This window comes from Lates calcarifer, linkage group LG9, assembly GCF_001640805.2.
Source record: "Lates calcarifer isolate ASB-BC8 linkage group LG9, TLL_Latcal_v3, whole genome shotgun sequence".
NCBI lineage: Eukaryota > Metazoa > Chordata > Actinopteri > Centropomidae > Lates > Lates calcarifer.
In genome coordinates, this window is record NC_066841.1 from 10,471,240 (window position 1) to 10,491,611 (window position 20,372).

A 20,372-nucleotide genomic window follows, 5' to 3' on the forward strand; every position below is an offset into this window, starting at 1 on the left:
AACATAAAAGGAGGGTTTTTTTTGCTGCTTTGTTTTGGGTTGAAATAAATAAATAAGTATGCTGTCTGCAAACCTCTGTGTGGGCTTGCTCATTTTCAGGAAAGGAATCGTTATCAATTTGGCAAATTCAGATTTACCCAGTGAACCGATGTCAGTTTTTTAAAAAAGACATAAGGGTGCAATACCTCCTATAAATCCTTGGCCTTCACAAGAATCCTAGAAAGAAAGTGTATCTTTCCAAGAGAAATATATTCAGCCTGGATTGATGAGTGAGAGACAAGGCTCTTTGCTCTGAGTTGTTTATGCTGCATTCAACTTACTGTCAGTGAGGTCATTTTGTATATTGATGACTTCACACTCTGTGTTTTAAGGGAATAGTTCGACATTTTCCATTTTCCTATAGAGGAAAGAAAAGAAAAGACTGACTCATCTGTCTGTAGGGTAAAAATATGAAACTACCTGCACTGTCATTCTGGTTTCATTACCTTTGGACAGAGCCAGGCTTACTTCCAGTCTTTATGCTAAGCTAAGCTAACTGGCTGCTGGCTGTGGCTTTATAGGTATCATGGAAGGTGGGGTGGCGTGTACTGTGTACATGAGGTTTGTTTGCTGTTTCCTCCTGTCCACATGGCCAAATATATATATATATATATATATATATATATATATATATATATACATATATATATGTATATAAAAGAATCTCAATTTTTTAAAATTTCTATTCTGCACTTCACTAAATCCCTGTGTGATCATGAACTGTTTATTGAATATCTGGAATATGCTTAGTGGCCTACCAAACAGCCTGAGGCTTGATTTAATTTTTTAACAGGGCTAGTAGTCCAATATTATGACCAAACTAAAAGCTGAAATGCTAAAGAAAAAAGGGCTCAAGAGCCTCACTTGTTGCTCCATCCTCACTTTTTTCCTGATCCATTAAACGTGCTACAATCTTTATTGTATATTGGTCCAAGAGCATTTCTGACTTACGCTTTCAGTTAACAGACAAACTGGGGGCAGAAAGAGGAAAATCTCATTGCAGGCGGACAGTTTGGAAACGGTCAATAGACTCCGCTGTGACAGAGGCGGCATTATGGTGGAGGCGTGCGTGCGTGCGTGTGCGTGTGTGTGTGCTGCTTTTGTGAGAGCCTCCAAATGAGACTGGAGGAGACAGCTGGAGAGAGAAAGAGCGAGAGAGGGAGTGAGAGGATCAGTGCCTCATACAGCGTGTCTGTATCAGATGAGAAGGGGGTCACCCAGGATTCCCTTGAAACTGCTCTCCAGGAAAAAAAAAATGTTCCAAGATTTTTTTTGTACCTCGTTTGCTGGATAGGATCAGCTCGTCGGTGCTGCTGCTTTATCCTCTATCATCGATTCTTTCTTTTCTTTTCTTTTTTCTTTAAGAAGATGCCGAAACGGGAAAGAAAAGTGAGACAGAAAATATCGGGAATAGACGCGTTGTAGGAATCAGTGAAATCAATGGAGAAAAGATCGATTTAGAGCAAACATTTTTGTACTTGATTTCCATTTTTCATTCCCCCCCTTTTTAATGATTTCCAAATGCTGAAGTGCAGGAGCTATACGTGAATAGAAGAATGGCAAAGTAGCCTATTTATGTTTGGATCAAGATTTTAATGAGCTAATCAACATCTGAATGGTGATTTAAGGTATTATTGATGCCTAAAATATCACAGTCTTTGCTCGTCAGGCTATGAAGTAAAAGTTTTAGCTGTCTTTTTTTTAATGAAATGGCATTGCCCGTTTGCTTCATATCTTGCTTACAGTAGGCTGCTACAGGGCTATGCTTTGAAACCAAAGGCGATTTACAAGCTGCATTCTTGGTCAAACACGCAGCCCCCAGCGCAAGGTGATTTTATTCAGATTTTTAGCATTCTCGAAAAAAAAACAAAACAAAACAAAACACACGACTTTGCGGAGTGGTGGTGGTTCCCTGTGTGCTTTTGGTTGAGATTTTCTTTTAAATATATCAAGGACAGTAGCAAAGGGTCTGTCTTTAAAACTCCGGAGAGCTAGGCTATATGAAGATCGCGACACAGTTGTTGGTTTTCCCTCGCAGAAATGCCAGTGCGTGCTGTGACCACCAGGTTCATGTACAAGGGACTTTGCACTATTCCAGATGTCCTCTCCTACCGGACCCCTGTTAACCTGCCTGAAGATGAGGTGGAAGGTGAGTCTCACTCATGTGAATTTGCTTTTGGCTGGATTGTGATTTTAAAGTTGGTGTTATTGTTGAGACTTGTTGTTGCATCTGAACGCGACGTCCAGCTGGTAAACCAGTTCAGGACCCTGGAGAGATCCTGCCGGTGTGCGCTTCTTCTTCCTGATTCATAGATCTGAGTGAGCTGTAAAAAAGGTTCAGTGGTACAGATATTTTACATCACGGTGAAAGTTCAAATGTTCCACAAAATCTGGGACAAGCTATGTGCATTGTAGTCACCGTTTTATCTCCTCACCTGACTCTGTTTTTGCTCACTGTTGCTTCTGATTTTTGTCACAAAGACACAAAATTAACCATCAAACTGTCATTTTTTGGGGGGAAGTTGTTCAAAATTTCACATTGCAATAAATAGCTAATAATCCTTTACATTTTACAACACAGTCCAAGCTCTGTATACATGGCATACTGTCATAAATTTGAGAGTTAAGACTATGTTTAAGCACAATACCATAGCTCCTGGTTGTATCCATGGCACCTGTGAGACTTAATTCCTCCTGATATCACTTCCTGTAGATCTTTTGTGTTTTAGTCAAATCAGGGTTTAACACTTGTCCTAAAAAGAGGATCCTCAAACATGAAAACACCTGAATGAATGACAGTTTTATAAAATGTAGATGAACAATGTCACTTCAGGAAAATCTATGGCAGAAAAAAAGCCATCAATACGATGGGAGATTGATTCATTTCTAATCTTGAATTACATCCTCTCATCTCTTTTGGGTTTGTTTGATGTATTGCATTTTGTTAACGACCATCTACAGCACAGTGTTGCACTTAGCCACCACCCAAAAAGATTCATTGGACCATTAAAACCACTCTTTCTGTTGTAAATGTAGTGCATAGCTGTTAGAAATGGAGGTTTTGTTTTGGCAAATGGTCCTCACAATGAGAAAGCACAGCTGGCAGTGATTTGGAACAAAGCCAGGCAGACTACAATAAAGAGATAACTCTGATCAGATTTGATATCACGAATTCCTTTTATGAGAAGGGAATTCCATTTCCCCTTCTTCTGTCTGTAGGTTGCCCGGGCCCACAAGTGGCTGCCTGCCCTTGCTTTGAGCTACTCATTTGACATTGAAAATCCACTATCTGCAATGACGACGTAAATTTGATTAAAAGGTTGGCCATGGAAAAGGAAGATTTAGAATAACAGTAAAATGACAAGAATGTTGTGTGTTGCAGGAGAAGTTGCGCAGTCAGTGATGATACAGCTTTTTAGGTAATGGAGAAATCTTTTCAAACTGTAGTTTACTAATTGAGCCACATTAAATATTCAGAACACAGTGTGACGGAGCATTCAACCGTAAATGTATTTACCAAGGGAAGACTCACTGAGCACATAATGCACTGCCACATTTACATGGCCTCACACCTCAGAGGTACCCAGGGTAAACAGTCGCTGAGCACCTCCACCAGCACAGATAAAGTGTTAAGGAACAGGTATAAAGGTTTCATATTCTTTTTAGATCCTCAGCCAGACTGAGGGTTTTGATCAGCAACCTCCCACGTACTGGCCTAGGCACCCTTTACACTACTGCTGCTCCACCTTAACACACAGTGTGGGGGCTGCAGTACTGTCTAAATGAATGTTGTTGGTCTGTGACCAGTGCTGCAGTCCACTGAGTCTGAATGAAAATCACTCCCTTTTTCACAGTGGTCTGAAAACCAACCTAAAAATCTGGTTTCATCCACAAAATCTTTAATTACTTCAGGGCAGAAGTTCCCTGATTGCTCAACTCATGTAATTACTCTCCCTAATCATATTTATGATAATAGTTTCTTTCCTTGCAAGGTGTGTATATATATATATATTCCCAGTGTAATCTGACACATGTAGAATAATTAGAGAAATATATTATGAACACATCACTGAACTGCAATATATTACACTTTGGAAAATGGCTATAAAAATAACACTGGGAAAAAAAGCCCAGTAATGGTGGGTATTGATTTTGAGACTCAAAGCACAAGTGTAGAGTATGTCGGAACAAATAAATCCCTCAACCCAATAAAATCTGAGTAGAAACCCACCTGGATTTTGTGTAGGATTACTATTTTGTTAACATAGCACGTTGCTAAAAACTCATGGAAAGATTTGATTCAGTGGTTACCAAACAGAGCCAAGCAGCTATACCCTAACATACCTATATACAAATGCAACAATAGTAAATGAATATACTGTATATATATTTTCTAATTTTTATTAGAAAAGAAAAAACAAACATGACTCATGTGATTAAGTCAAAGCAAACTTGTCTTGGTGACATTGTTGCAGAGAAATGCTGACTACCACACTGCCAAAAACATCACACAAGGACAAAAGGACTTTGTATCCAAAAAGACAGTTCATGTCACAATATGGGCGCTAAATGGAAAAAAAAAAAAAAACTGCCACTGGTAAATAAAAAGAGTTTTGACTCCACTTCAGGTGGAACTGTAGATGATAAGTAGTGAATTGTCTGTTGTGCTGATGGTCATCTGAGCACGAGCTTTCCAGCAGCTGTTAAAAGTGTTTTGTAATTTATCCTCTAAATATATGAATGTAGCATTCCTAATTTCCAAACTGTAGCTAAATTCAACAACAACTGCTTGCCTTTAATCAGGTTCTTCAATGTCTAAGCAACCAGCGATCACTTTGGCTCCACTATTAAAGCCCATGCTGAAGCGCACTGAGCTGCAGTTTCTTGAATGCCCACTAGATGCTGTTTCAGTAACACTTGACTGCATTCAACTAATTGAGACAACTCCCTGTTTCTTTATTATAGAAGAAAGCTGACAACATTTTCTCTCCATGGTGAATTTGATGATTTAATCCGCTATGATTTGGGCCTTGGTGGCATTTCTAAAAATGGTTGTATCATTTAAAAGCTGCAGCAGACAAAATGAACTGTGTGATAGAAAATAACTGGAGGACACACCATTCATCATTTCAAGGAAGAATAAAGACAGAATTATTTCTTTGCGCATTTAATGCAGATTTTCTTACTTCATAACAAATACATTTGTCAGTAGCATCATTTAAATCCAATTATGACAAATTACCTTACAGATTTGTTTTCAAATTTTCAATTCATTTAATGATAATTAACAGATAAATCATCCTTGTAAAAATCTTTGTAATCCTGCCACGTCAAGACCTTTGCTATCTTTAATCTGACATCATATTTGGATCACAATTATATCCACAGTGTATATGCTATATTTGGAACAACTCTATGAATCCCATTAAATCTCAGTGTGGGATGCATTTCATGCGATTCATTTCAAATCTAAGAAATTCTGTTGATGGTGCAAAAAAAACAAAACAACAACAACAACAAAAAAAAACCTTAACAACCACCCCCCCGGTACAATGAGGAATATATTCATCGTAGCAGCAGTGATAAGGATTAAAGACACTTGCACTGAATAGAGACGACATTGTTTATATTGGGTGAGCTTTAGGGAGGCTGATTAAGCACTCACAGCTCTTAATGGATCTGCTTCCAGTGAATGTGTGTTTTTTTGAACAGATGGTTGCCTAGGTGGGCAGGGTCAGTGGCGAGGCTTCCTGCCCTTTTATTTGCCCTTGTGTCATGCAGTTGTCATAAACACTCATATGTATTCAAACCATTACTACTGTAAAAAGCAATTGTTCTCCCACTTAATTCCAAAGAATGTGCTTGTAGGTAACTCTCATCCAAAACCTGATTAGTTTAAGTCCTAATTATACGATCCTTCAAATCATTAACCTTGGGCATTAGGTTGTTTAGGTAGTCTCCCTGTTATCTCTCTGTGTATCTGTGGAAGGGAAAGACCATTAATTCATCACAAATTGCATCTACACTTACACTTCAGCCACTCAGACTGCTTATCTCAATGACACAACAGTAATCACCTTATTATTCATTTTCTTCAACGCATCCATTAAACATTTATGTGTGTATTCACCCTGTGTGAACGAGGTACACACACAGAGCATAATTTGGTAAATGTCTATGTGGACCTAATGCTGTGCCAAGTGTCTCCCCATTTAATGAGCACAATATTAAAACCAAGGTCCAGAGCCAAGTTCAGCCCATTATGCATGACCGACTGGGATAACTGAATACATCTATGATATTTTGAACATACATTGAAATATCTCCATTACCTTTTAATGATTGCATTCTGAAATGTATACAAAGTAATGCCTGATCATGCAGTTATAGGTATATCCACAATATATATATAAGATATCGGACACAAATTGTAATTCCATTAAAATTCTATGTGGAAGTCTTGAGCAATATTTTGGCACTTTAAATGTTTTGAAAGGAAATATTCTGTGTATGTTATATTTGAGTTATAAGAATTAGTGTTATTCAAAATGACCATAATCACATCTTTAATATTTTACAAAATTTCCCACCAACTCATTTCATTAAAAGACATATTCATTTGATCACTCATCAGTTGTTTTTTGTTTTTGTTTTTTAAAAAAGGAGCTTAACCTTGTTAACATTATAAATGTGCAAAGCCCATAACTAACTAACAGCAAACCGGCAGACACTTTAACTGCACACATGTTGACATAGATAAGACTCTCGTTTTATGGCTGAACAGTCATGATTTCCCGGCAGTTACACTCTTGGAGGTCTCCGCGAGCTTGTATCACTCCTCGAAGCATCCCTGACAGAGATGTGAACAGTATTTATAGATCACAGTGAGCGGGAGAATCCCCCAGACATCAGGCATTGTAGTGGAGTGTAGACTGTCTTCCACTTTGTATGCAAAGCTGTCTTCTTTTGTGCTTGCAAATGGAACGGTATTTGCAGCAATATTGTAAACAGACAAGTGTACACTGTGTTCTATATGTGTGTGTTACTGCGTTCCAGCTGTCAGGGATCTATAACTGTAAATATACTGTACACGAACAGAGTAACATTTGTCAGGTCAGATTTACAGTGGTTAGAGATGCTCTCTGTATCCTGAAAAATACTGCATGGGTCTCTCTTGTCCAGTTGACTTCAGAAAAGATAAAACAGTGAACATGAACAGACCAACAACATCAAGGCTGGAAAATTATAGACAAGACACTTAAGGCTCTGTTATCTTTGCTGTATTGTTTAATGTGGCTTCCTCTGTGGTCAAAGACAAATGTCTGGTCATTACTGTTGCAGCCGTCCAGAGAGATTCACAGTTTCAAACAACATTGTTTAACGCTGTTACAAGATGTTAATTATGAGAACGTGTCCTTACTCTCCCCTTGTCTGTCCACACTGTCGACAACAGCCATATTTCATTTACATCGTCACAGTGAGTTGGAAACACTTAGACACAAAGCAAATGTTAACTGATGAAAACTTAGCCTGTTACTGGATGAAACTGGTCGTATACTCACCAGAGAGCATCATCTTGAAAACAGCATTGTAATCAATCTCTTAGTTTTTTTTTTTAACTTTACAATTGTTTTATTTTGAAAATCCTTAGAGAGCTGGCAAGTAGAAGCAGCTTCATTACGGGGTACAGAGGTTACAGTTGACTAATAAAACAACAAAAGCAAAACATCAAATAAAAACATAAATTCAGCTGAAGTCAAACCTGTACTGTGTATATGAGCAATAAGTCATTTGAGTCTGTCCTGCAAAACAGCAGCAACTGCTAATAAAGTCAAGCTAAATAATTCTTAATAATTTTCCCAGAAAGTGCATGTCATGGAATTTCAACTCAGCCTGCAAAGAGCTGCAGGTATAGTGAGAGCATTTCAAGTACTTTTTGACAGAGGGAGTTGTTTTTTAGCCGCAGGGCTTGTACAGCACGTCTTCGCTGTCTCTAGTGACTGTGTGTGTTTGTGTGAATGTAATAAAGTGGAGACCGAAAAGTAGAGATGAAGTGTGAATGTGCAGGCCTCGTGATGATGGGTTGACTTATGATTTTTTTTTTTTTTTTTGTGTGTGTGTGTTATTTTAAGACACTCCACATGGACAATAAAGTATCACGTCTTGCCACATCATGGTTCATCATATCTCCTCAGTTCACATCTTAGTGACAGACAGCAACATGAAAACTGTGTCAACTGTGTGCGCCTAGTTTGACCACTGGGCTTCAAACTGAGCCATAAATATCAGTTGTTTTTTGCTGCACAGTTTAGTGGTAATTCCACAGCCCTTAGTATGCTTTTTTGTTTGCATTATTTCAACAGTGTTTGTATTACGTGTAGAGCTATTTTTGTTTTGGTAAGAGAGCCTTAATGCAGCCTCTCTCGGCTGTACAGTGTTTTTATTTTTGTAGACTGTAGTTAATATGATTCACATGTTCCCTCCCTTTCATTATCGGAAAGGAGGATGTCATGGGTGTCATCATACCATTATTGATGTAACCACCTGGGAGGGGGCTCTTTTTTAATGAAGAGTCTGATTCATCTCCCTGTGAATATTTTTTATCCTCTAACTGATTTTCTGTAACTACCTCAGTAAGAAGCCTTTTAATAAGAAAACTATACTTTTGTTGTTCAGTCCCACATTTTTTATTTTTTAAGCAGAGCATGTCAATTAGTAACATTTGACCATTGAGGTTGCTGTACCTAATATAATCCATTTTCTGTGAAAAAGACACAGGTTTCCAATGCCTTAATTTACATCCCTTTCAGCTAGCTTCATCTTGGACTGACACAAAAGATCCTGTTTGATCCTGACTGGCCAAGTACAATTAGTGGGAAGACCTGAGTCTCTCATTTTTCCAATGCAAATTGATATCCAGTTTCTGAATGTGATTGGGTTATCTGCTGAATAATGGATACAGGATGTGATGTGGATCATAAATAACAGAATTTCATGTTTAAAAATGTGGTGAATATTTTGAAACAAAGCCTAGTGTGTATAGTGTTGCAAGTTCTGCTCATTCACTTAGAGTAACTTTGGAGACTGAGGACTGCCAGTTGCTATTATTCAATTCTCTTCTCTTCAGTTCCTGTGGAGTGAAGAGACCTCTCCATCTACCTCCTGCTGTATTAACTCCATTACTGTTTCCTGCACAATGTCATGATCGTTACTGAAGGTGAAGAGTGGTTTTGCAGTAAACTGGACAATCACAGTAGGGAGCTCTCAGTGGTGGTACATGGTGGATGCTTTTCCTCAAGGATAAAGTTGTTTGGTTCCTTGTTCAAAGAACAACATGTGTTTCTCTTTAATCCCCTGACAAAGTTTTTTTGGTCTCTTCTCCACTGCATAGAAATAATGGAAACAAGGACTCTCCCAATCCATCCCTGTATATATATATATATATATATATATAAAAAAAAAATATATATATATATATATATATATACATAAAACACTGTTATCACCTCTGTTTTCAGTTCCAGTCAGATCATGAATGTCTTGTTAGCTTCCTTTTAAATACAAATGGCATGTTTAGAATACAAAGGTGACACACAACAGTGTCATCTATCTCCAAAGGCTGTGTTGGTCTCATGCGCTCTCTTGCGCCTCTTGAAGCCACTGGCTCGAAGCCACTATTTGGGATTTCCCCAATTATTTGGGGGAGAGAGCTTCAGTGGCCTTTCTGCCACTGCCAGTGGCACTGACACTTTGCCAGTGTGCAGCAGTGGGTTTCTTGGCATCAGCCTTCGTCATGGACCATTTTCATGGACCATTTTAGCTGCACCAGCAACCAGCACAAATCACTCTGTCAGTCGGTCAGAGAGGTCAGTGGGATCTGTTGGTCCTTATGTTCTGCTATGGCTCACCTGGAAAGTCAGCAGACTTTTTAAGTCCTGGGTTCAAATCTCAGGGTTGGCTCTTTGATGTTTGAGACAAATCAGTTCCAGCTTATTACAAATTATATACAGGCTCCCAAAAAGTACATCTCATCACAGGGGGAGGGATGAGGATGAGGTAACACCTGATTTACTAAGATAATGAATGAAGGACAAATGTGATAATCTGACACCAGGTGAAATAACAAACAGCTCCACACTGAAGAATAGATAAACATCAACCAATCCTGTTTGCTCTACAGGAAACAATCAGCGTCATGAATCTGTTGGCAGCTGTTGTTCTAACCTGCCATGAAATTATCAGTCAGTATTTCATTTTGTCCTTGTGTGGCAAAATTTGACGAATTGGGTATATCACTTTTGTTTCAGTAACCTCCAAAGGCTGTTCAATAATGTAATTTGCTTTCCCCCTTTTTTGCCTCATGTGGCCCAGGCCTCCAACATTTGTAATAAAGGATACACCAGAAGGCATCACCTCCATGAGAGAGTGGTACGAACTGGTGGCCAAACAAACAAACATGTCCCCAGAACCAAAGGTACTCTTGTGCCACTAAGTAAAAAGCAACAGAAACAGAAATATTTCCCCTGCAGTGTCCAGAACCCCTTTTCAAGATGATGCAACACCTGTTGCCAGGATGTAGAGTCAGAAACAAAAAGAAATTATTTACTGGTGTGGATGTATGACAAAGGTAGCTACGCTCATGACTCACTGGCACATTTGTTTGGACCATCCATAAAGCAGTATTCAATAAACCAGTGCTGTCAGCATCAGATTTCTATCTGGATGCTGAGTGCCAGGAGTACCTGAGTGCCTGAGTTGCTCAGTTATATACTATAGTAGGAATTAAGTTATTTTGCTATAGGGAAATCTTGTATTAATAAATTCAGAATTATCACTTGCCCTGGTTACATTAGGCATTTTGTTTTGAATTGCTGAGGAGCATTTTGACAGCCGAATGGGCTTTGTTCAGTTCTGTTACTTGAGTAAAAATAGGCTAATCATAGTGTATACTTACAAAATGGATGTTGGACATTTGTTTGTAGTTTAGATTTCAATCCATGCTCTTTCTATGCTTTACCAGTTTTGTCAGATGACCCTACAATTACTTTTGTGACCTGTCTATTTATGATAATGTGCTGTCCTTTTTAATTGTAAACAGTGGGCCCATAAAATGCTGTTTCTGTCATCCCATCCCATCTATACACATATACCAAAGAATTTCTTTCTGATCTATTCAGTCTGCTACAGCATACTTGTCATTGTGGACACACCCACATCCATGTTTTTATCCTTGACTTGACTCTGAACACTGATGACGTATTTTGTTTGACTCATTGTTACAGTCAATGACATTACCTCATTTTTTATGACTAATGTGCCACAATATCTTAGTCACTGATCATGTTTTACAGCAACTTTACAGTCACAGCGTTGTTGACCAATAACTTATTTCACACCAATATCAGAGATTTGCCTAAAAGTATTAAACGTGTCTAGTCATACCATGACCACAATTACTTGCTGCTGTGAGGGATATGATGAGATTTTCTTTCTTTCTTTTAAAATTCCTGTTATTACTTACGGTACAAGGATTTTGGTCTGGCCCTGACATTAGATAACAGCATTTGCTCCCTCACAGCAGTACAAGGTTACTTAGATTGTCTGATCAAGGACTCACAGTGGAACAAAAGCTGATTTTGTTTAACATCTAAAAGCTCACTTTTACCAGTATTTGTTGAGTCCGTATCAGAGATGGATTTCCAAGGTTGTTGTACTCGTACTGTATTGCATCATATGGTGTTCAGATTTATGTGTCTACCCTCTGCATTCCAGTATCAGTGAACTTCAATATATGGGACCATAGGAAATTAACAATTTAGTATATGGAGTGTTAAACATTTACACATCATCTACATCAAGAATGTAAATTATCTCTATTTAATTTTTTAAAACCGGCAGATAGATTATATGTGAGATTATAACCAACTCTTCCATTACAGAGAGGTAGTGTCCCTGTTGTGCATTTTTTCTATGCATTTTTTTTTTTTTTTTAATATTTACTCTTCACGGTGCGAAAATCAGTAGTCCAGCCACCTCCCAGCTGGCTCAGTGAATTCATTATTTGTCACTGGCACCAGAGGTCATGACATTGAATCTAGGGTGGTGCTGAAGGAAGATAACAAAACTCAAGCAGCACTGCTGGCTGTAATTTAGACAAATATGTTGTGTCTGATATGTCAAGGTATGGTTCAGACAATGTCACTTGCCCAGAAGGACCCCAATTTATGCACCTCAACAGTGTCTTCTATTTTCTCTCAGGGCTATAGACTGCCACTGTGGGCTATCACTTGTAAACACTCTCAGTCACTCATGTATACAAGATGGATGGTCAGTGCGTGTCCATGCAAATTACACGTGGTGCTCGCCCAATCGCATACCTGCATGCAAATTAGTTGTCTCCATCATAGATGCACTTGATAAAATCACACGCTTCCAATGCATATGAAGTTCAAATGAAGTTCATATAAGCTCTTTTGTCTAGCCACAGTATTCAGGTAGAAGATATGACAGAGAATGACTTCCCTCTCTGCTTCCAATATAACTGGCTAGCATTGCTCATGCATTGATTTAAACAATTTCTGCAGTGGTGTGTAAATTATACCTGTTCTGTTACCTGTCTGGTTTCATCTAACATTTTATATAACGTGACTACTGAGGAAGCATCGAGGAGTCTTCTATATTAGAGGATCTGCATCAAAAAGAACCACTGAAGTTCAGCCTTTGATGTGCAACTGCTCTTTTCACCACTTCAAACAGCATGCTGTTATACAGGGTGAGGACAGGAGCCAAATGGCAATGTTTATGGATTATTTACCAAAAGATGTAGTTAATTATAAACACATGGACCTGCTCACTGCTGTCTGTAACAACCAATTGTGTTACGACCATGGTGACAGGTATTAGCACTGAAGATGCTTATTAGTATACATCTAAAGCAAACAAGGAATTTGCACCAGTATATTAAAAAACTGTGGGAGCTATAGCCCACATAGTGCCCAAAGTTTAGGGGTTGAAAAGTAATAGGACACATTCATATGAAGGCAGACAAAAACATCATATTTAATATTTTGCGTAAAATCCTTTGCAATCAGTGACTGTCTGAAGTCTTTAACCCATAGACACCAGCAATCAGCTAGTTAGCTTTGTGTCCTCCCTGGTGATGCTCTCCCAGGCTTTCACTTCAGCTCTTACTTGTTGTGGGGTCTCTCTGCCTTTAGGCTGGTCTTCTGCAGCTGGAATACAGCTCAACTGCACTGAGATCAGATGACTGACTTGGCCATTTAAGATTACCCCAACTCCTCAACCTGAAAAGTTCTTTGGCAGCTTTGGCCATATGTTTAGGTTTGTTGTCCTGCTGAATGATGAAATGCGGTTTGATGCATTTGGTTGAGTCTGTGCACAGAGTGCTCCTGTATACCTCTGCATTCACCCTGTTGTTTCCATCAGCAGTGAAATCATCAATAAATGCCAGTGTGTCAGGTCCTGTGGCAACCATACACGCCCAAGATATAACAGAAACACCGCCATGTTTGACAGATGAGATGGTGGTTTTGGGTCATAAGCTACTTTCTCTCCACATCCCCCACTTTCCATCATTTTGATAGGGGTTGATTTTTGTTTTATTTCATAAAACTTTATTCCACAACCAGTTTCTTTTTTGTATGTTTTTGCAAACTGCAATCTGGCCTTTCAGTTTTTACCAGTCTTACCACGGGGTTGCATCTAGTGGTGAAGCCTCTGAAGTTATGGCTGTGAAGTTTTCTCGATTGTTGACAAAGAAATATGTATGCCTACAATCTGGAGAGCATTCTGAACTTGCTGTGCAGGGTTTTTCTTAACCATGCAAATGATTTTCCAGTCATACTCAAGATTTGCGCTACTCCATCTGCCAGATTGTTTACCATCTACTTTTCCTGTGCACACCTTCCTATTTAGAATATACCCAACTTTGTGCATGAATTAACACCGAAATAATGCATTACATTTGAACCCATGCAATTTGAGCTTTATGTGTTGAAAGGGATTCATCTCCCACACAGTTCTTTAAATACTGATCTAAACCTACTCAAATTAAAACTGAGACTGGCACTGTAATGTTGTATTCATTGGACTGAATTTGTAGAAGCACAGAGCCTGAAGTACAAAAAACATGTAACTGTCCAAATATGATCTTAATTGTATGTAATAGATTCTCTGTCCATGCTGCTGAAGCATTCAACTCTGACTCTCTCGAGGTGATAAAAAATTCAACTACAGTCTCTCTGCCTCTATCCACGGTGCTGAGACATTCAACTATGATCATTTGTGTCTCCTTCTATGGTGCTCATGAATTCAGCAGTGTTTAAAATCACTCCCTATTTACTGAGTAGTGCACTATACTTACTGTACAGCATTTTATTTGGGTGTGTAAAATGTATGCACTGTATACCCTCAAGATTTCCCTTGATAGACTGAGAAAGTAGTGTCCATGGCATGTACACCACAGTACAATGTACATTTAAGCAGATCAGAAAACATTTGACAGACACCACACCTGTGAATAAACAATAGAGTGATTTCAGACCAGTCTCTCTAATTCAACTACAGTTTCTTTGTCTCTACCTGTGGTGCTGATACGCTGTGTCAGAGCTTTTGACAGTGACAGTGGAGGCTGGTCTATGAACTGATTAATGACAATGTCATAAAACAAAGTTATAATCATATAAAATGGGTATTTTAGGAGTTACATTGTAACTGTCAATAATGACAACTAAACTCTAGGATTAAATCATTATTGGTTTGGACCTTTCATGGGAATTATTCACAATGGGAAAATAAAAAGTATCACCAGACACCAGACTTATCCGTTGATGACATTTTAAAGACTTTTTAAAGGGACTCTGTGCGCTTCTGCAATATTTGCAACTAGAAAAAAAAGCTTTAAACTGTTCTTTTCCATCAATTTTCACCCTTCAAACACAAAATACATTAAAATATTCAGTCATGTTTCCCCTTTCTAAAAAATAAACATCTAAGGAGCAGGGATTATACTTTTGCAGCTATGAATCAGAATAACTGTCACTTTTATAAACTTGAAACTACTTTTAATTCTTTATTTAAAAACTGCATACACACATATTTCAAATCAACATGTTCAACCGAGCCAGCTGTTGCTCCCAGTATGAAAGTGATAAATCTTGTTCTATACTTCGTTCCTTCCTCTCCACTCTTAATTCAATTATTGCCCTCCCTCTTCCAACAGAGATTCGTGAGGCTTTCAAAGTATTTGACCGAGATGGGAATGGCTTTATCTCAAAGCAGGAGTTGGGGATGGCCATGCGCTCACTGGGCTACATGCCCAATGAGGTGGAGCTGGAGGTTATCATCCAAAGACTTGACATGGATGGTACGTTATTCTCTCTCTCTCTCTTGGACAGAAAGTTAATGAGTGCACAGGCTACTGCATATAATCCAGCAAATGAACTATACATGGACACATTTGTAATTTTCTTTGTCTGTTTCATCAGGAGATGGTCAGGTTGGCTTTGAGGAGTTTGTCACATTGCTTGGTCCTAAACTCTCTTCTGCTGGAATGCCTGATAAATTCCATGGAGCAGACTTTGATTCAGTATTTTGGAAGGTATGTGTTGTCATCAATCAAGTGCAGTCGAGTCTTTACCTCCTCCTTTATCAGTGTCTAATCCATTCTCTTTCCGCTTTTGAGTAACTTTTCCTGAGGGCTTTTTTGAAGAGCCATCTGTTTTAATTAGTATGTCGGTGCAAAAATGTAGTCATATAAACAACAATGATTTTAGTATTATTATTACATTATGTGTTTTATTCCAAGTTGCTTCTCTGACCTTCCTCACAAAAGTTCTTCATTTCCAAATGACCTTGACAGACTGCACCATGCTGATAATTACATCACATGCAGAACATCCATTCCTTGCATTTAGTTTCGTTATCAAATAATTTATTTCACTATCTGATGTTAATGAAAATGTATGCTGTTTTGATGGAATAGCCCACCGAATACTCTCCCTCTCTAACTAGCATTCATGGCCAGGAGTGACCCAGTGCGACTGATATTTATTGCTGACCTGCAGCTTATGTGCGTCACTGAGGGGCATTGAGGCAGAAGTTCTTTCTCTGCTAATTAGACCGTTCTTGGTGTTTTCTGTCTTCCCAGTGCGACATGCAGAAACTGACTGTGGATGAGCTTAAGAGACTGCTTTACGATACATTCCGCGACCACCTCACTATGAAAGACATTGAGAACATCATCATGACTGAGGAGAGCCACCTGAACAGTCAAGAGTGCCACGTGGACATTGACAGTATGTCAGATTTGTCTCACACATTGTTGTTCAGGCATTTTTTAAATCTCTCTTAAGATGCTCAGGTGTGCTAATATTGTCTTCTAAATCTTTCCACAGCAAGTCCAACACAACAGGAAAAGCACACGTGTGTGCGTAAAAGCCTGATTTGTGCCTTCGCCATCGCGTTCATCATCAGTGTTATGCTCATTGCAGCGAATCAAATGCTCCGCAGAGGGATGAAGTAAACTTGTGTTTCCAGAAGATTACAATGAGATTTAAAGATGGACACTAAAAAAAGCAAACGTTAACCCAAATACTTAACTGTTTTTGGTTTTGTTCAACAACCACAATGATGCTATTACAGCTCATCTCTAAAATAGATTAATTGATGTCATGCAGTGGTTCTGTATGACCACTAACCATAGCATACCATGGTGAAACAGAGAGACTGAAAGAAAGACACTTCAAGGGCTGATTAGTACCCGAACAGCATTATATCTGATTCAAATGATGTTTTCTAAGAAATTAGAAAGGAGAGCAGACAATAGAAGAATTTGGTATTTCACTGTACAGTATGTGCTGTAGTAATAGCTGTGCTGTGTCTAATATATCAACCAATCAATGTTGTTGAGAAATGCACCCAATAATGATAGTAGCGATGATTGCAATACAAAGTGCTGATGAGCCACATATTACACAGTTTTAAATCACTTGCTAAAAACATAAGGACAAATGACTGTGCACTGCATAATGTGTCTCTTTAAAGCCTCTGTTTATTTTAGTGTGCCAAGATTTTTAGTCCAGAAGTACAACTCACATGCAGTTTAACAGATTTTACTAAACCGACACCATCTGTGATCTAAATCTTGCCAAATAGTAATTCAAGACACAAGATTAGACTACTACTAAACACTTAATGAATTCTTGAGCTAGAAAAACTCATGGAGGCTACACTAAACTGTTAATAGAATATCACAGTATAATGACAACTTTTTAGCCAAGCTAGTGGAGTCGCTCTGAGGGAGACACTACTTTGTTCCAGACTGAAATATCTCTGAAATATATGTGTTATGTGTGTGTTTGTGTGTGTGTGCAGAGATTCATGGTGCACAGTATCTTAATCCTATGGCATCACCATGGGGATGACATTTGTGGTTTTGGGTGAAATATCATAACAACTATTGGATGAACTGCAGTAAAATTTGGTACAGACATTCATATTCCCCTCAGGATGAACTGTAAGAACTTTGTTGATCCTTAAACCTTTCATCTCGGGCCATCACTATGTCAAATTTTGAATTTGTCCAATACTTTCGGTTTGTAACAAAATACCTGCACCACCAATAACATTCTCACTTCTGTACTTTGTGTTTAGTGCTAAGCAACAAATGTTAGCATGTTATTGTGCAACTCTAAGATGGTGAACATGGTAACCATTGTACCTGCTAAACATCAGCATGTTAGTATTAGCACTGCTATTCCTGAGTACAGACTCATAGAGCCAATAGTATGTCTGTAGACTCATAGAGAAATTGTTGTGAAGTTATATAGAGATTTAGGACTACACACACTGGGTGTCATGAAATTACGTTAATCTGTCAGGTGCACTGATTTGTTACTTTAGCAAAATGCTACCAACCATTTCATATTTTGCAAAGCATCATGCTATTATTCAGCAAGTCCAAGCGCAGCTTAAACTTAGAGGCACATGCAAAGACATGAATAGAAGGAAAGTCCATTGCCCAAATTTTTCCACCATGACAATGAGAAGTACAAAGAACCCAACAATTGGAATAAACTGGTAAACAAGCACAGGAACACTCTGGAAAGCACTGCTAAAAAGAGAGAGGTTGGAGACATTAAGACACAGGCTGTGACCCTCAACCACATGCTGTGTACGCCAGTCAGCTGCTCTGCTGAAAAATCCCATGGTCCATTTCTAAAGATGTCACGGTTTTCTAAAAATTAATTGGTTTGTTTTTAAGCTCAGAGTGAGCCTTCCCTGACTGAGCAGCTGGGGGTTTCTTTGTAAATCAAACAGCTGTTTTCCCAGCTGAAATGTGAACAACTGTCAGTTTAAAAGCCAATGGAGGCGAACAATGAACTCACACTAATACATACAAAATGCTGCTGCATATTTCAAACTTGTGCATCAATAACAGGCACCAATATGAGTCATAATGAGTCAGAGTGAAAGACATTTGAGTAGCTGTATGACCCGAGCTACCAGCTGTGAATAAATTCAACCGTAACATGTTTAGAGATTCAACAAAACTAGGTATTAACTGTAATATTAATGGAAAATGAGTATGGGGGATATTCAACTCACATGGCACACTTGCATGTACATTGAATTAGAAATAAATGTGTGTTCTATGTGTGAGATTAAATTTTGTATTCTGATGTACGTATTCAAATAATTATGCAATTTGTAAAGTGATCACTGCAAAAAACAAAAAAACAAAAACAAAAAAAAAACAGTATTTGACATTTTCCTGTAAATGTCGAATTTTGTGGATGTGCAAACAATATCAAATACTAAATACTTTGCAGTATGCTGTGAAAAATAATTTAACATATCATAAAGATGTTGTTTTCTGGCTTTTCCATGGACCACCAAAACAACATATTGTTTAAAGTATAACATGGTTATATTTTCTTACTTGGAAAAGTGAAACATTAAATCTATGTGATTTTATTATGAATGTAAGCATAATGTTTTGTAAAAAAACAAACAAAAATGTACAAGAAAAAATATCAGGTTTCTGATATATAATTTCCAGTTTGACTGGACATTCAGATAAAGGTTCATTACATTGCTTATCCTGATTTGTTAAAATTAATTTTTAAGAACGTTTTCTTTAACAAATGTTTGTCAAATTTGACAAGTTTTACAAAATGCTATATATTTTTTCTCGCTCTTTTTATCTGAAAGTTTATCAAAGCTAGAACGCAAGAGGAAAAGTATGAGGCAGTGAAAATCATTCTGGCAATAAAACTGATATTTTATCTCATATATAGTAGCTGTATATGTAATAACTACTTATATGACATCACATTACCTCTCCATGTGAACATATCATGTAAGGTATGGGTTTTGTGTGAATGTAAAATATAGTTATTGTGTCGAATCTTGTCTTATGACATATAAGCAAATATTGTGTCCTATTCTGTATGTTAAAGTGTTTTAATGAGCGGATTTATGTGCACTTTGTTGATAGGTTGTCTTAATTGTTGTTATGAATTTGATTTGAATTGTCAGTGTCTTCTGTTCTGTGCCTTTGTCACTTGAAAGTATTAAAACCTACACTCTCATGCCCTGTCTGAAAAACTTTTAAAAAGATGAGAAATCTGATCAAATTTGATAAAATCATCACTTTTGATGACAATTAGTCTGATGCTAAATGTATTTTTGAATTTAAATTAATAATCAGTAATCTAAATACCATAAATATTTCTGGATTATGTTTCTGTCTCCTCTGTTCTTGATGAAAGTTACTCTAACTTCCAGTTAAAACTTGCTGCACCGACCTACTTTAAAACTACCAGTAGTTTTAATGTCTAGATTGAGAATATCCTATGCTGTTTTATTTCTGTAACTCTTACAGCACATGTAGAGGTTACTGCATCAGTTATACACTAATGTAAGTGGTGTCTAGATGCATGTAGTCTAATAAAAACAAAGGTATCAAAAATGAGCCACGTGGTTGTTTTTCTTTTAACAAGTACAGAGCAGCTAACATGAAAAAAAGAAGAGCAGATCTGAATTGGGATGCTTGTCAGGGTACACAAGAAAACAAGAGTGAACTCATTACTCATTCAACCATTTCAGATCAGCAAAGGAGACAGTCAGGACCTGGTGGTGAGATGGCCCTCTGTGCACTGTCAGGCATGTTAAGGACACATTAGTAACAGGGCTCAGCACACAGCCTGCAGCAAGAAAGGCCATTTCCTTTGAGTTACATTGTAGTGCACTTCATGTAGTAATGTGTGCACAAGTACCTGGGCTATGGGATAAGAAAACACATAGATACA

General features: G+C 38.0%; 1 protein-coding gene across 1 annotated transcript; it reads left to right on the plus strand.

Moving 5' to 3' along the window:
• Positions 1–1,189: 1,189 nt before the first annotated feature.
• On the plus strand, positions 1,190–20,035 carry cabp7b (calcium binding protein 7b). Its single transcript, XM_018671305.2, has 5 exons — positions 1,190–2,188; positions 15,281–15,424; positions 15,546–15,658; positions 16,208–16,355; positions 16,455–20,035. Exons 1-5 carry the CDS (start codon positions 2,080–2,082, stop codon positions 16,580–16,582), a joined length of 642 nt encoding a protein of 213 aa, XP_018526821.1. The 5' UTR covers positions 1,190–2,079; the 3' UTR covers positions 16,583–20,035.
• Positions 20,036–20,372: the final 337 nt, after the last annotated feature.

Bases quoted from the DNA above. Each gene is read 5' to 3' on its own strand.
- cabp7b (XM_018671305.2), top strand. From the start codon at position 2,080: ATGCCAGTGCGTGCTGTGACCACCAGGTTCATGTACAAGGGACTTTGC. The intron at 15,425-15,545 runs GTACGTTATTCT...CTGTTTCATCAG, and splicing joins CCAAAGACTTGACATGGATG to GAGATGGTCAGGTTGGCTTT. The intron at 16,356-16,454 runs GTATGTCAGATT...ATCTTTCCACAG, and splicing joins GTGCCACGTGGACATTGACA to CAAGTCCAACACAACAGGAA.